This window comes from Bombina bombina, chromosome 9 (assembly GCF_027579735.1).
Source record: "Bombina bombina isolate aBomBom1 chromosome 9, aBomBom1.pri, whole genome shotgun sequence".
NCBI lineage: Eukaryota > Metazoa > Chordata > Amphibia > Anura > Bombinatoridae > Bombina > Bombina bombina.
The window spans coordinates 561,568-579,856 of NC_069507.1; the positions used below are offsets into that span (position 1 = coordinate 561,568).

At 37.8% G+C, this 18,289-nt stretch overlaps 2 protein-coding genes across 2 annotated transcripts in view; both read left to right on the forward strand.

The window, feature by feature from the left end:
- LOC128639721 (oocyte zinc finger protein XlCOF7.1) overlaps positions 1-18,289 on the forward strand; it is a gene marked incomplete in the record, with an annotated part of 926,940 nt that overhangs the window by 481,340 nt on the left and 427,311 nt on the right.
- Positions 1-18,289, forward strand: part of LOC128639719 (oocyte zinc finger protein XlCOF7.1) — a 53,721-nt gene that overhangs the window by 7,616 nt on the left and 27,816 nt on the right. The window contains exon 2 of the mRNA XM_053691833.1: positions 11,530-11,637. Coding sequence (XP_053547808.1) covers positions 11,530-11,637 — 108 coding nt within the window. The remainder of the gene's footprint in view (positions 1-11,529; positions 11,638-18,289) is intronic.

The window sequence follows — 18,289 nt, forward strand, 5'->3', positions numbered from 1 at the left end:
TCGGACAACATCACGACTTTGGCATATATCAATCATCGGGGGGGAACAAGGAGTTCCTTAGTGATGATAGAAGTATCCAAGATAATCCGATGGGCGGAGGCCCACTTTTGTCATCTGTCAGCAATCTACATCCCAGGAGTAGAGAACTGGGAAGCGGATTTTCTAAGTCGACAGACCTTTCATCCGGGGGAGTGGGAACTCCACCCGGTGGTATTTGCCTCATTGATTCACCGATGGGGCAGACCGGAATTGGATCTGATGGCATCTCGACAGAATGCCAAGCTCCCAAGATACGGATCCAGGTCGAGGGATCCTCAGGCCGAACTGATAGATGCCCTGGCAGTGCCTTGGTTGTTCAGCCTAGCTTATGTGTTTCCACCATTTCCTCTCCTTCCACGCGTGATTGCTCAAATCAAACAGGAGAGATCTTCAGTAATCCTGATAGCGCCTGCATGGCCACGCAGGACTTGGTATGCGGATCTAGTGGACATGTCCTCTCTGCCACCGTGGAAACTTCCTTTGAGACAGGAACTTCTCATTCATGGTCCTTTTCAACATCCATATCTAATTTCTCTGCAGCTGACTGCGTGGAGATTGAATGCTTGATTTTATCGAAGCGAGGATTCTCTGATTCAGTCATCAATACTTTGATACAGGCTAGAAAGCCTGTCACTAGAAAAATCTATCTTAAGATATGGCGTAAATATCTTTATTGGTGTGAATCCAAGGGTTACTCATGGAGTAAGGTTAGGATTCCTAGGATTCTGTCTTTTCTCCAAGAAGGATTGGAGAAAGGGTTATAGGCAAGTTCCTTAAAGGAACAAATTTCTGCTTTGTCTATTTTACTTCACAAACGATTGGCAGATGTGCCAGATGTTCAGTCTTTTTGTCAGGCTCTATCTAGAATTAAGCCTGTATTTAGACCTATTATTCCTCCCTGGAGTTTGAATTTAGTTCTTCGTGTTCTTCAAGGGGTTCCGTTTGAACCCATGCATTCCATAAATATTAAATTATTATCTTGGAAAGTACTGTTTTTGGTTGCTATTTCTTCTGCTCGAAGAGTTTCTGAGCTTCAGCGTTACAGTGTGATTCGCCTTATCTCATTTTTCATTCTGATAAGGTGGTTTTACGTACCAAACCTGGATTTCTTCCTAAGGTGGTTTCAAATAAGAATATTAATCAGGAAATTGTTGTTCCTACCTTATGTCCTAACCCTTCTTCTAAGAAGGAGCGTATGTTGCATAATTTGGACGTAGTCCGTGCCTTAAAGTTTTACTTACAGGCAACTAAGGATTTCCGTCAATCATCTTCATTATTCATTGTTTATTCTGGAAAGCGTAGGTGTCAGAAAGCTACGGCTACCTCTCTTTCTTTTTGGCTGAGAAGTATCATTCGCCTGGCCTATGAGACTGCTGGAAAGCAGCCTCCTGAAAGAATTACGGCTCATTCTACTAGGGCTGTGGCTTCCACATGGGCTTTAAAAACTATGCATCTGTGGAACAGATTTGTAAGGCTTCGACTTGGTCGTCCCTTCATACTTTTTCCAAATTTTACAAATTTGATACTTTTGCTTCTTCTGAGGCTGTTTTTGGGAGAAAAGTTCTTCAAGCAGTGGTGCCTTCTGTTTAGGTCTCTGTCTTGTCCCTCCCTTTCATCCATGTCCTGTAGCTTTGGTATTGTATCCCACAAATAAGGATGAAATCCGTGGACTCGTCGTATCTTGTAGAAGAAAAGGAAATTTATGCTTACCTGATAAAAATAAACTGGAGGTGGAGGGAAAGGGAGGAGCTATATATACAGCTCTGCTGTGGTGCTCTTTGCCACTTCCTGTTAGCAGGAGGATAATATCCCACAAGTAAGGATGAAATCCGTGGACTCGTCGTATCGTAGAAGAAATCAATTTATCAGGTAAGCATAAATTTCCTTTTTTAGGGGAGAATAAACAGCTACCCCCTTTATGGAGAAAGGATAATTGGGGGGGGGGGGGAATAGTTTTACCAATCAAATCAAAATCCACAACAAACAAAAAAGAGATCATATGGGGAAGGAGGGAAAGAGGAAAGACCGCCCAAAAAGAGAAGTTACAAAAAATGAAGAAAGGGATATTTAACTTGTCCTCACATGAAATCAGAATGTTGGGGAGAGGTCTTTCCTTTTGCCCTTCCAACTCCCATAATGCATTTGATCTCTTTGTTGATTTGAATAGTTCACAAGAAAACTTATCTTTGCAGAAATATTTTGCAATGAAATGGCTGAAAAAGAAAGGGATACAGGGGAGTCTAATTCTGCTTAATCCAATGGATGAAAGAAATTGAAATATTTTGATATATAATGAACCAGAAAGTTTGAAAGATTAATTATTTGATGGCGCGTTACATACAAATTTAGCTCTACCATCAACTTTTCATCCCCCTAAAGAGGATGTTTCTTACATTGATCTGTTCCAAACATTAGTTTAGGAAGATCTAGAAAAAAATTCCTACAAAAATAAGAGGAAAGAAAAATATTTGGCTTAATGAAGAGAAATCTCTTATTAGACTGATGAAAGAGGACTCTATGGTGATTTGTCAAGCAGATAAGGATGGAGGCATAGTTTTACAGGATTATACAGATTATGTCAAAGAAGCAGAACAAATTCTACTAGATAAAGAATATTATAGAAAATTAAATAATGATCCTACTGAACAATTTTTCCAAAAAAATTATTTCAATAGTAGATTTAAAAATAAAGGTATCTTAAACAAAAAAGAGAAGAGCTATTTAGCTCCAAATAATTCTAGTATACCCTTTTATTATCATTTGCCCAAAATTTAAAACCTGGTGTTATATGGCAGTTACATAGATTATTTCATTTTCTTTGGAAGGGGTGAAAAGATAAAGCTTTGGATTTTGTAAGTTATCTCAATCAAAATAATATTGGAATTAGTTTTTCTCATATACAGTATGATGAGATTTAATTCCTAGGTGTATTTTCAACTTGGAATAGTGAGGGTGGAGTAAAATCCTCAACCTATTTTAAACAAGTAGATAGTCATTTTCTGGACTACACTAGTAATCATTATCACAGTGGGAAAATAAACGTTCCTTGTAGTCTGTACCGTAGAATACGTAGGAACTGCACAGATTTAGAAACTTATGATACACAAAGTGAGATATTTAATGAGAGATTTAGAGTGAAAGAATATCCTAATAAGTTAATAAATGGTGGTTATGAGATGGCAAGATCATTAAAGAAAATAAATCCTGACAATAAAGAAAAGAGCCTATAAAGAGGGAGGAAAACCAATTCCACTTGTCCTTTATAACAAAGTATAATTCCAATCACCAATTGATAAAAAGAACTTTGGAAACACATTGGCCACTATTGTTAAAAGATCCTATTCTGAAGGAAATAATAGATGGGGAACCTAAATGTGTATTCAGAAGAGCACCCACCCTCCAACAAAAACTGGCACTGAGTGCAAAGAGAAAGTTTTAGATGTGGGCATAGAAGTGGCTCCATGTATAAATATATAACACATGGAGCCACTTCAATACTAGCCACAGCTACTGGTGAAAATCTAATGATTAAGAAGAGGATAACATGTGACTAGTTATGTGATATATGTAATCACCTGTAGCTATGGATTGCAATATTTAGGTAGAACCTCCAGAAAAATCAGGAGAAGATGGTCATTACACATTTAGAATTTTATTCTGTATACTATGACTACCAATAAAATGACCATGCTTAGACAAAGGGAGACCTTTTGGATATATATATATATATATATATATATATATATATATATATATATAAATATATATATATGTAGGTCTCTACCCAGAAGGTCTGAATGAGGTCATTAGCGCTGCGGAATCTGTTGGCGCTCTACAAGTAACTGATAATAATAGACACAGGAGTTATTTGCTGAAATCGTGAAGTAAAGTTATAGATATGATTAATAACCCTTCATCAAACACAATCCATTAGTAATTTATAGTTATCATATACACTAGATAATAACTCACTTTTTATATATATATATATATATATATATATATATATATATATATATATATATAGCATGAGTAGACCAGAGAGGCGGCCTCAGGAATGTAATCCTGAATAAAAGACAGGGAAATTCAGCACTCTTTTATAAAAAAACAGCTCGTCTCACATAATTAAGTGAGGTGACAAGATTTGGACGGGTAATGACGTTCCCCCCTCCACTCCAAGAAAGGCACACACAGACTTAGTTTGTAAATTAATAAGTTTTTATATCAGTGATTTATAATAGAATACATGAACCTAATGAAAATTAATAAAACAGAACTGAAAATAAACAAATCAAAATAAACCTGACCGGTCAGGGGTACATGCTAAGTGATAGGTGAAGCGTCAACAATATAATATTAAGTGGACCGCCCTGACGAAGCCCGGTCTGAAGTGAAGACGAGCGGGTGAAACGCGCGTAGGCGTTAGCTGTCCTGGCCGGTCACATGATACGTGCATGTGCTGCTGTCAACTGAATTCTCGTGGAAAGACGCCGCGCTGTCTCTATGTATAGCGTTGGCCTATACTGAATTTACCTGGTGTTGAAGGAATTGAGGATTACACACAAACAGGTCGTATAAGAACTGTTGTCAAGAAACGGTGATACTTATTCTGCCAGCTTTTGTCTTGGATAAAGAGTATGCGGACATAAGACCTCCTTGCCAAACAATAACTGTCAATCTCGGTTGAAGTTGCCGATGGTATTTTACATAAATAACGGCAGTTGCATTACCTTTATCTGAAGTGTTATACATGCTGAGTACCTCTGATATTTGGGAGCTTTTACAGTGATTGTATGGGACTTGCAAGGTTCTTATTTGCACTAACCTATCTGACTGCTTGATGAACTTACTCTAACAACAGCAGCTGCTTTAACCCTTAACCTGCATGACTCCCTACACGCTTGCTTTACAGTCTACGGCAGGACCCTAGCAGTGCCATACGTATTTCCCTTATCAAGAGTGGCTATCACTATGTTATATTCTATGTCTGCATAACACGCTGTACATATCCATTTGATCTACTTTACAGTCTGCTTAGATCCCCTTGGTAAACCTGCCCAGTGTTATTCCCCCCTACAGGGGTGCTGTGTGCAGCTGGGTGTAGTCAGACTGTAGTGGACTTATGAGGTATAAGCTTGAAACGCTGTATATTTAACAAAGCTTGAACACCTATATATGCTCTATCCAGGCCTGAAATGTGATACCATTATTTAACATTTCGGCCTTGCTGAAACCCTGACATGTTTCTATTGAAGATTTAGCTCCTATTTATACGCTTACGAGCGGAGCTCATGACAGGGCTAATCTGGGTCTAGACCTTGAATATGGTCCACTTAATATTATATTGTTGACGCTTCACCTATCACTTAGCATGTACCCCTGACCGGTCAGGTTTATTTTGATTTGTTTATTTTCAGTTCTGTTTTATTAATTTTCATTAGGTTCATGTATTCTATTATAAATCACTGATATAAAAACTTATTAATTTACAAACTAAGTCTGTGTGTGCCTTTCTTGGAGTGGAGGGGGGAACGTCATTACCCGTCCAAATCTTGTCACCTCACTTAATCTAATCTGGTCTACTCATGCTACATTTTTTCAAGGGTCTGCACCACTAAATCTTTAAACTTAATAGAGGCTATTTTGCCTATACATTAATAGTGATTTATACTATTATTCAGCTCAAAATATTTCCATATATGCAATTGCGTCCCCTTCACATTATTGTATATATATATATATATATATATATATATATATAGATGTAGATTGCATCACCTATCATGATTATAAGTACACTTTTACACACAGTCACGCTGAGCACAAACACAAAATTAAGGACAAAATATAGATTCAGTGGATATCCACGTTTAATCACAATATGGTGGAACACTATCATTGGTATAAGAAACATATACTTGGACTTATAGAGATCACTAAAATTGGATATGACAGTATAACAATGGACAAGGAGTATCAGGAGAGGACCACAAGGTTATGCATTATGAAAGTTTTGAATAGTTAGTAATATAAGACTATCATCTTTTACAAGGAAAAACGCTGCATAATATAGCTAGTGAGCATTTAGGTCATTTCTAGATTACAGCGACCAGGGGGGCATGGCTTATAACCACGTCAGTAGTAAATAAGGAAATGCCTAAATAGTAGTGAGGATATGAGCAGCGTGAGATTATGCAGATGTCGCTCTATAGAGGAAATTATTATAAAGGTATAAGGTAGAAAAGTAAGTGGTCTGTTATACTGTTTCATCTCAGTAAAAGGGAAGGGGTTCTTTGAACGGCACAATAGCCTATTAGACAATCATTGATAAAATGCTTTGTAAATGTCACTATATGGGTCGAGATATTTATGAGTACTGATATGTATAATTGCACGTTTGCACATTGTATATGTATTTGGACATTTGCACCTTGTATAATTGCAAATTTACACATCGTATGGGTGAGGTTTGATATACCTCAAGGGAAAATTAGTTATAATTTAAATGGGTTGTATGTCGTTATGTATAGAGTAAGAATAATCAAGGCAGTTAATAAAATAAGAATCCTGATTGTTTGATGCTTATTTTAAATAGGTCTCCATCTGCATCTTGTAACATGCCTGAGGAAACGGCCAAACAGAACTGAGAAATGAGTTGCATGTGTTTGCTACAAATGTTTTTAATTGGTTTTAACAAGTTTTATTAAAAGTAACTTTCTGAAATACCAACGTCAGCCGGGAGTTTTATACAATACAGACTGGAGCTGGGAGGTCCTACAGTGAGCTGGAACACTGTGATATTCCAGTCTGCCTTTAACATAACTAACGAGTATAACTCTCAATACGTGGTTATTAGCTGCTATAACGGAGTTGCAGAGGTCATGCATCTACTCTGAGGTCCTGGCTGCTGTGATTGGGGATGCATGGTGCATGTATATAATCTGACATCCTAGCTGCCTTAATGGGGGCTCCAAGGACCATACATCTAATCTGAAGTCCTGGCTGTTACAATGGGGGGATGCAGGGGGCATGTATCTAATCTAAGGTCTTGGAATGTATAATGGGAGTGCAGGGGACATCCATCTGATTGTAGGCCTCACGTAGCCTTCTTACTGGTATATTCTATGCTGCAGTGGCTTGTATCTGATATACTGTCTCATTTGGGCATGGGGTTGCAGTAGCATCTGATTTGAGGTTCTAACTTGTATAATGGGAGCTGCAGTGGCATGTAAGTCCAAATGAGATGTTAGAGCAGATACAATTGACTTAATAGGAGCTGAAGGGCACATGTATCTGATGTAACATCATTTGGACATACAGCTAGCATAATGGGGCTACATGTGTCATGTAGCTGGTCTTAGTTCTAATTTAATTTTGTAGCTGGCATCAAAGGACTGCTGGTGCCATGCATCTTATCTGAGGTCCTTGCTGGTGTAATGGGGGCTGTGGAGGCCAAACATCTGGTCTGATGTCCTACGTGGTGCAATGGCGCTGCAGGGGCCATGCACCTAAACTTAAGTTTTAGCTTTGTATAATGTGGTGTGCAAGGGTTTTTCATCTGAATGTTTTTCACTTGGTCTTCTAACTGACATGATGAGGGACTGCAGGAACCATACCTCTGCTCTAAGGTTCTACCTGGTTAAATAGAGACTGCAGGAACTGTACCTCTGATCTGAGGTCCTACGTGGTTAACAGGGGACTGCAGGAACTGTAGCTCTGTTCTGAGGTCCTAGCTTTTTAAATGGGGGCTTCAGGAACCATACCTCTGCTCTGAGATCCTACCTGGTTAAATTGGGGATACAGGAACCATACCTCTAATCTGAGGTCCTACCAGGTTAAAGGGGGGGCACATGAACCATAGCTCTGATCTGAGATCCTAGCTGGTTAAATTGGGGCTTCAGGAACTGTACCTCTGTTATGATGTCCTACCTGGTCAAATGGGGATGCAGGAACCATACCTCTGATCTGGAATCCTTGCTGGTTAGATGGGGGCTTTAACCCCTTAACGACCAAGGACGTACGCCACACATCCTCAAAAAAAATACAGTTAATGACCGAGGACGTGTGGCGTACGTCCTTGGTCTGGAAAGCAGCTGGAAGCGATCCTGCTCGCTTCCAGCTGCTTTCCGGTTATTGCAGTGATGCCTCGATATCGAGGCATCCTGCAATAACCCCCCTTGGCCATCCGATGCAGAGAGAGACACTCTGTGGCCCTCTCTGCACCGGACATCGGTGGCCGGTATCGTTGGTGGGTGGGAGCAAGTCTGGGAGGCGGGTGGGCGGCCATCGATGTGCCGAGTGGAGTGGAGGGGGGCGGGATCAGGGGCGGGGAGCGTGCACGGGGGCGGGGAGCGCGCGCGTGCACGGGGGGGCAGCGGGAGCGAACCGCTACACTACAGAAAAATAAACTTTCAAAAGTAAAAAAATAAAATGCTTTGAAAGCTGTAAATAAACAGCTAAGAGATCTGGAAGGGGTGGGGGGTTGATCTTGGGGGGGGAAGCTACACTACAGAAAAGGGCATTTTTTTTTTAAAAAAAAGGCACATTTTTTCACTAAACTGGGTACTGGCAGACAGCTGCCAGTACCCAAGATGGCGCCCATTAAGGCAGAGGGGGAGGGTTAGAGAGCTGTTTGGTGGGGGATCAGTGAGGCTGGGGGCTAAGGGGGGATCCTACACAGCAGCATATGTAAATATGCTTAAAAAACACAAAAAAGCCCAAATATAGCTTTTATTTTAGTACTGGCAGAGTTTCTGCCAGTACTTAAGATGGTGGGGACAATTGTGGGGTGGGGGAGGGAAGAGAGCTGTTTGGGAGGGATCAGGGGTTCTCATGTTTCAGGTGGGAGGCTGAGCTCTACACTAAAGCTAAAATTAACCCTGCAAGCTCCCTACAAGCTACATAATTAACCCCTTCACTGCTAGCCATAATACACCTGTGAAATGCAGCAGCATTTGGCGGCCTTTTAATTACCAAAAAGCAACGCCAAAGCCATATATGTCTGCTATTTCTGAACAAAGGGGATCCCAGAGAAGCATTTACAACCATTTGTGCCATAATTGCACAAGCTGTTTGTAAATGATTTCAGTGAGAAACCTAAAATTGTGAAAAATTTAACGTTTTTTTTAATTTGATCGTATTTGGCGGTGAAATGGTGGCATGAAATATACCAAAATTGGCCTAGATCAATACTTGGGGTTGTCTACTACACTACACTAAAGCTAAAATTATCCCTAAAAGCTCCCTACATGCTCCATAATTAACCCCTTCACTGCTGGGCATAATACACGTTTAGTGCGCAGTGGCATTTAGCAGCCTTCTAATTACTAAAAAGCAACGCCAAAGCCATATATGTCTGCTATTTCTGAACAAAGGGGATCCCAGAGAAGAATTTACAACTATTTAAGCCATAATTGCACAAGCTGTTTGTAAATAATTTCAGTGAGAAACCAAAAGTTTGTGAAAAAATTAGTAAAAAAGTGAACGATTTTTTGTATTTAATCGCATTTGGCGGTGAAATGGTGGCATGAAATATACCAAAATGGGCCTAGATGAATACTTTGGGATGTCTACTAAAAAAAAATATGTACATGTCAATGGATATTCAGAGATTCCTGAAAGATATTAGTGTTCTAATGTAACTAGCGCTAATTTTGAAAAATAATGGTTTGGAAATAGCAAAGTGCTACTTGTATTTATGGCCCTATAACTTACAAAAAAAGCAAAGAACATGTAAACATTGGGTATTTCTAAACTCAGGACAAAATTTAGAAACTATTTAGCACGGGTGTTTTTTGGTGGTTGTAGATGTGTAACAGATTTTGGGGGTCATAGTTAGAAAAAGTGTGTTTTTTTCAATTTTTTCCTCATATTTTATAATTTTTTTTATAGTAAATTATAAGATATGATGAAAATAATGGTATCTTTAGAAATTCCATTTAATGGCGAGAAAAACGGTATATAATATGTGTGGGTACAGTAAATGAGTAAGATGAAAATTACAGCTAAACACAAACACCGCAAAAATGTAAAAATAGCCTTGGTCCCAAACGGACAGAAAATGGAAAAGTGCTGTGGTCATTAAGGGGTTAAAGCAATTACATTTTTTCTTAATTTTTTTTTTTAGTTGGGTGTGATTGGCAGTGTACATAGTTTAATACTGACACATAAAAATAATACTTTTAACAAAACATGCACACATCAGTTAGGCATACTTTTCCGACCTTGGCTTTTCTTCCCCAATCTGCGAGTTCCTTCACCTGGGCACCCTAAAACCTGCTCCTGACCTATCAAACATCTTAAACGGTACTTTCACGCATTGACTTAAGTATTCTCAATTAAGACATTTGCTGGCCACTTCACTCCACAAACAATCTCTCCTTCGTCCCCTTACACACTTTGAATCCATTTGTAGACATGGGAAAGCCCTAAATGGAACATTGGCTATATCCAAGAGAATTTTAGACACTTGCCTACATAAACAACTACCTAAATCTACACAAAATTGGTCGAATGAGTTAGACTTAGATATCTCTGTTGAGACGTGGGATCGATTATATCAATATACCCATAAGTCATCCACCTCTACCCAAATTCTGGAGATGAACTATAAAATCATCTCCAGATGGTACTTAACACCAGTGAGACTAAAATGTATCTACCCTAAATCCTCCCCCATGTGCTGGAGGGGCTGCGGTGCTCTTGGCACTATGACCCATATCTGGTGGTCGTGCCCTAAATTGCAACCTTTTTGGATAGCACTGCACCAATTTATAGCTCCATTATTTAGTGTCTCATTCAAATTTACGCCATTGATGGTACTATTTATTGATAAACCTAAACTCTCTTGCAAGCTATGATTGCATCTCCTCCAGATTTGCTTAAACGGAGCGAAGTCACTAATAGCGAGAACCTGGAAGACTAATACAATACCCACAGTCCAGACTTGGAAGGCCCGAACCCAAGAGCTTATACAATTGGAAGAATACTACTATTTTAAAAATGACATACTAACCCATTATCACAATGTTACATTTTACTGGGAAACCATAAACCCACCTAGACCATAATATTGTATCTCATACCCCCCCTTTCCCCATTATTGTTTGTATATGGGTTTTTTTTCTCTATTTTTGTTATTTTTGTAGTTAATATTGATATTAATATTATGTTTCACTGTTATGTGCAACCTAGCAGATTATATTGGAAGATTATTTATGACTGGAATAATTATTCTATTGTTATGTATTACTTTATCTTACCAACGAAAATGTTTAATAAAAACTAATATTTAAAAAAAAATTATAATAATACTTTTATTATTAAACGGCATTGTCACCATGGTGGCTCTGGCTCATTTTAGGCTATGTTGGCCTGTACTGTCCACTCTTCAATGTTGTTTGTTTCTGCTGTACTATTGGTGTCTTGTAGACAATAGAATGATTTTTAACAAAAAAAAATTCAATGCCTATCTTTGTTATATATTAACAGATGTGCGCAATGACAATCTAGATATGGTGATGATCTGTGAGGAGGACGAGGAGGTGAGAACAGAAGAGGATGTTCAGCTGGAGGAAATCTGTTCAGACCCCAGTTCAAGTGAGTGGTATGGGGTCTCCTAGGACTAGTACATCTGAAAATGTACAAGACTACATATGCCACTTGTATAGAGCTATAGAAAGTTTAGCAAATACACAACATTTATGACCATATAAATGGAAGTCACTGAATGTGGGAGCATAATAATCTGTGTTTGGGGAATGAACAGTGCCAGAGTGATCTATGAGCTGATTTGATACTCTACTTGTTTTTTAGTAGTATCTAAAATAACAAAAAAAAGTGGCATGTCTAAATATTGTCAGTCCCACTGTGGTGGTATATGTATGGGAAGGTAGTCTATAGGGGTTACGGTATATGTATGGGAAGGTAGGGGTGGAGGTATATGTATGGGAAGGTAGTCTGTAGGGGTGGCAGTATGTGTATGGGTAGGTAGTCTGTAGGGGTGGCAGTATATGTATGGGAAGGCAGTCTATAGGGGTGGTGGTATATATGGAATTGTAGAGTCTGTAGGTGTGGCACAATATGTATGTGAAGGTAGAGTCTGTAGGGGTTGTGCTATATTTATGGGAAGGTAGAGTCTGTAGGGATGGCACTATATGTATGGGAAGGTAGAGTTTGTAGGGCTAATACATGACTTTTCTTCACTTGTCTAAACAACATGATCTTGTTGTGACTTCTTTACGTGTCCTGATGAGAGAATAGAATGATGTCAGACCAGCTCATGTATTTTCATTAAAGAGCATAGATTTTTAAATCCTAATTCTGTTGTCAAATTTAGAGTCAATTCCAATCCTTTAGAGAAACGTATCTAATGGTTTTCTACAGAAAATAACGATTAAAGACTGTAGTGATTTTTGTAAATTAATTTGTTTTTCTAATGAATTGGAATTGACCCCTTACATTGATCTCCTAATATCCTTTGTTTAAAATCCATTTCTTTCTAGGTTCAGGAGCAGCAATGCAAAGCTGGAAGCTAGCTGGTAATTGGTTACTGCACTTAAATTGGCTTACCAGATGTGCTCAGCTAGCTCCCAGTAGTGCATTGTTGCACTGGAGATGATTTTATCCCCTCTCCGTATTGTCCACGTGCCATAAGGATCTGGGGCCCCCGTGACCTCTGGAAAGGCAGCCTTTGGTCACAGATCTTACTGTCAGACCCCTGATCTAATACATATGGGAGAGTGTACTATGTGTGTTAAATCATTCTATGGGTTGAAAGGACCCACAAGTACAGAACCTTCGTGTCCTCATGTATCCTGGGTCCAAGTTCAAGTCCAGGCCTCAGATTATTATCACAGTGAAAACAAATATAGTATATTATATATGGGACATGCAGGGTAATACATTATACTTTCTGCTCAGCACTCATTTATTTCAATAAGACTAAATAGCTCTCTGCATCACAGATTTTATTATTTCTGTCCCTGTCTCACCGTTTAACGCTTTGAATTTTCAACCATTTTTCATTTTTTTGGAGCAAACTGCAGTTGGTTGTTTATCAGCTGAAAGATGTGCTTCTGGGTGGTCAGCTGTATTGTAGTTTTTACAGGAAGCTTCACACACACACACACTCTATTGCTGCCTTTCAGAGATTTGAGTGAAGTTAATAACCTTACCTTTGGGGCATCATATATCTTGGCACTGTGTGTATTTCTGTGTTATTCTTAAAATGTGTGAAAAAGGAGGAGGACGACACATATAGACTATAAATCTAGCACAGTAACTCTGTGAGCCTGCTCTGAGAGGGTATGTTACCTTTATTATCTGTTTAAGTAAGATTGTCTGTTTAAGTAAGCAGTTAGCTAAACAGGTTAATTTTTAAATGGTTTGCTGTGCAAGGGGTGGATTAAAAAAAAAAAACAAAAAAAAAAACTGTTTCCTTTCTAAGATAGGGAGAGTTGTTGGATATACTAGGTTACAAAATTATTATTTATTATTATCTCAGTAGTAACCTCCTGTAAAATGTTGGTGTACTTGTCTCAGCAATTGCCAACCAATACATGATGTATATCTTTGTAATTATGAATATTAATAATTAATAGCAGTATAAAACTATTGTCAGTGATATCTACAATTAATATAGCAGAAATTTTGTCAATGCACTTCAGTGAGATCTCTGTGGTGTACTCCAAAATATCACTATATAGATATCTATAAATTTGACAACAATAATATTATTAAAAATGAATATTTATTCCTTAATTCTTGATTAGTTATCTTTATAGACACCTTGAATTATATTTATGTAAAAACTAGTTTATGAATCATGTATACATGCATATTCTGTTTTTTTCTATGCATGGCAGATCATAAAATATATATCTAAAAATTAACCTTACTCACAATGAATCGCTCATTAAAATACCAAAGATGAGAATACCAGAACAGTCTATAATTATCCAGCTTAGTTTACTCCAATATCAGAATATGGTCTGCTAATTTAATAGTGCTTAATTAACAATATGACAAGATAACTTCACACAAATATTACTAAATCTCAATAAATCTAAGATAACTTTCAGGAAAGTATAATTGAACTATTTAGCCCACAAATGGTTCTATATAACTTCAATTAAAACACCAGAGATTGTATATATTATTAATGCAACAGTCAATTTATATGCCAATGTATTTGGCCTGGAATAACCTCTTATTCAGCCACAATAAAACAAATTCTAAAGTGTATATATAACAATAACTGTAATTAACTTATGACATTAAAATACAAAAAATATTTCTAAACATTAATATTTAATACCAGTATACTTACTGTCCTTGGTCTAATTAATAATAAATATAAGAATGAATCTCCTTTTAACTCACAACTACAATTTAACTATAGTTTTAGAATACCTTGATTTAAAATATTAAAAATATAGAGCAACCGTATACATCACTAATTAAACCAATTTGAAAGTTTCAGCTTTTTCAGATAAATCCGTTCACCATCATATGAGAGGTATTGCAATCCTGGATACAAAAGGTTAGCCCAATTTTGCTTTCTAGAGACTATGTCCACGGCATCAAGTTTTAGTCACCAATCAAATTTAACAGCATGTCACTCTTACTCCTGTGCATCAGGCTTTTATGTCAAGTCATAAAGCCCACCTCTATTCTAATCTTTGGTGAACATTCAGATACGACCCAATCGGTGCTGAACATTTCATTGGTTCTTTGAGAATGCATATGGTTATTTGATACTACAATCCCCTTTGGTTGCAATTCCATTTCTGAACCATTGGTGGCCGCAATGTCAAACAGTTTTACTATCAAATATTGCTACAGTTTAGTATTTGATTTAAAGTGTTCATTAAATATATTATCATATCCAGTATCAGCAAACAATATGTCCAATATGTATGGGATTATTTAATACTATTTAATCTGAGTATTTCCATACTAAACATGATATACTACTTATAATATTTTAGAAGGTTTCTTTAAAGTTAAATTTTCTCTTGTTAAGTGTATCCAGTCCACGGATCATCCATTACTTGTGGGATATTCTCCTTCCCAACAGGAAGTTGCAAGAGGATCACCCACAGCAGAGCTGCTATATAGCTCCTCCCCTAACTGTCATACCCAGTCATTCTCTTGCAAGCCTCAACCAAGATGGAGGTCGTAAGAGGAGTGTGGTGTTTTATACTTAGTTTATTCTTCAATCAAAAGTTTGTTATTTTTAAATGGTGCCGGAGTGTACTGTTTATCTCAGGCAATATTTAGAAGAAGAATCTGCCTGCGTTTTCTATGATCTTAGCAGAAGTAACTAAGATCCATGGCTGTTCTCACATATTCTGAGGAGTGAGGTAACTTCAGAGAGGGAATGGCGTGCAGGTTTTCCTGCAATAAGGTATGTGCAGTTAATATTTTTCTAGGGATGGAATTTGCTAGAAAATGCTGCTGATACCGAACTAATGTAAGTAAAGCCTTAAATACAGTGATAGCGACTGGTATCAGGCTTATTAATAGAGATACATACTCTTATAAAAATGTAATATAAAACGTTTGCTGGCATGTTTAATCATTTTTATATGTATTTGGTGATAAAACTTATTGGGGCCTAGTTTTTTTCCACATGGCTGGCTTGAATTTTGCCTAGTAACAGTTTCCTTAGGCTTTCCACTGTTGCAATATGAGTGGGAAGGGCCTATTTTAGTGCTTTTCTGTGCAGCTAAAATTACTGACACAGACATCCAGCTTCTTCCTGCATGATCCAGGACATCTCTGGAGGGCTCAAAAGGCTTCAAAGTCGTTTTTGAGGGAGGTAAAAAGCCACAGTAGAGCTGTGGCAGTTGTTGTGACTGTTTGGAAAAAAAATAAAAATGTTTTTGTCTTTTATTATTCAGTTTTGGGTATTAAGGGGTTAATCATCCATTTGCAAGTGGGTGCAATGCTCTGCTAACTTGTTACATACACTGTAAACATTTCGTTAGTGTAACTGCCTTTTTTCACTGTTATTTCAAATTTTGACAAAATTTGTGTTTCTTAAAGGTGCAGTAACGTTTTTTTATATTGCTTGTAAACTTGTTTAAAGTGTTTTCCAAGCTTGCTAGTCTCATTGCTAGTCTGTTTAAACATGTCTGACACAGAGGAAACTACTTGTTCATTATGTTTGAAAGCCATGGTGGAGCCCCATAGGAGAATGTGTACTAAATGTATTGATTTCACCTTAAACAGTAAAGATCAGTCTTTAACTATAAAAGAAATATCACCAGAAGAGAAGATTCTGAGGAGGGGGAAGTTATGCCGACTAACTCTCCCCACGTGTCAGACCCTTCGCCTCCCGCTCAGGGGATGCACGCTAATATGGCGCCAATTACATCAGGGACGCCCATAGAGATTACCTTGCAGGACATGGCTGCAATCATGAATAATACCTTGTCAGAGGTATTATCCAGGTTGCCTGAATTAAGAGGCAAGCGCGATTGCTCTGGGGTTAGGAGAAATACAGAGCGCGCAGATGCTGTAAGGGCCATGTCTGATACTGCGTCACAATATGCAGATCATGAGGACGGAGAGCTTCAGTCTGTGGGTGACATCTCTGATTCGGGGAAACCTGATTCAGAGATTTCTAATTTTTTTTTTTTTTTAATCAAAAATGTTTATTAAGGTAATTAGCAAAACAAACAAGAGCCACATATTGACAATAAAACAAGTTATTACAAAATGAACATGGCTAATATCAATAGTAAATCATGTTAGACATATTGAGAACATGCATATCCTACTATATCACCTGTATATTTCGGATATATATATTGTAAGATTTACCGTGATACCTTATATTTTTATTTTTTTACATAATAGTACTATAGTACCTCATTAGCAAAGCATTCTGCCCGTTAGTATGATATTTTCAACTGTTATATGTAGAATAAAGATTATAAATGAGAGATACATTTTTACCCCGTAGGGTGCAAAATACTAATTAAATTATAGTAGTAATAATAAAAAGATAGAATACACAATATAGTTAACACCATAAACCATGTTTCTTCACTTAACAAATAAGGTTACTCTAGAACCTATTCATATTCATGGCACATAAGAGGAAAATTGGCTTAAATATATGGAAAGTAGCGGATTAATACCGCAATAGAATTCACCATATTGGGTGAACAATAATGAAATAATATAGAGTCACCCCCTCCAGGAAGTGAATGTATAGATATGAAATAACTAAGTAGGTTTTACCACCTTGGAGCACTACATTCAACATTAGTGAAGTTACTCTTAAAATTGAGGTAGGGAGAGGGGGGGGGGGGGAGATGTGCACATCCAAAAGAGAAGGAAGATCCTTAATTCTAGGTGAGATAACCCAAAAATCACTTTGAGCTGCAGGCCAATGACCAGCTAAGATCTGCAGCAATGGCTATAAAAGTGGATTATAGCTATGGGAGCGGGGAGGACGGAGTTATAGATTCAATTGGAGTTTACAAACTTTCCAGGCTGTCATCATTAAAGCTGAACTCTATACATACTCTTACGTAGAGACCTGTCCAAATATCCTAGGTTTTTGTGTATAATACGGGTCAGATTATATTCTGGAACAATTATTCTCATAGCAAAGTATCAGGATGTATGTAACATGAAATATGAGCTAGATAATATGAAACATAGTATAAAACGAGATATAAAGGGCTTCTAGAGGGACTCCTCTCCTGGGGAGGTGCCATCTACCGGCGACAAGGGAAAAGGGAGTAGGGGTATGACCCGTAGGCAACAAGTACCGACGGGAAAGGGAGGAGAGGAGTCACTTCTGTATTAGTTACGTATAATGCCAATTCCACTGGCCCGGCCGCGACCAGCAGAACAAGCCTAGATTGGTATACCGAACCCTTCTAAGTAAACATACATTATCCATATATACTGCTACATCCTGACTCACAATTAGGGTGTCTAAAGCAAACTTACCAACTTAGACTCCCTGCTTAGGTTCTACATGACTTTAGTAAGCTGCAACTCTACTAGTTAAAGTATGCAAGGTATGCATCAGAGTCTAGTACATAACCCTTATTCCACTGTTAGAAGAGAGACTCATATAGGGGTGAAGTAAGAGTGTAAAGCAATTGTTTAACATATGGATTTGTGCGTATATACAGAGCATCTATTCTGCCATTAAGATAAACATGTAGGACACATATGACATGCATATGACTCAAATGCATGAAAGCTGCACCTATCTTTTAAC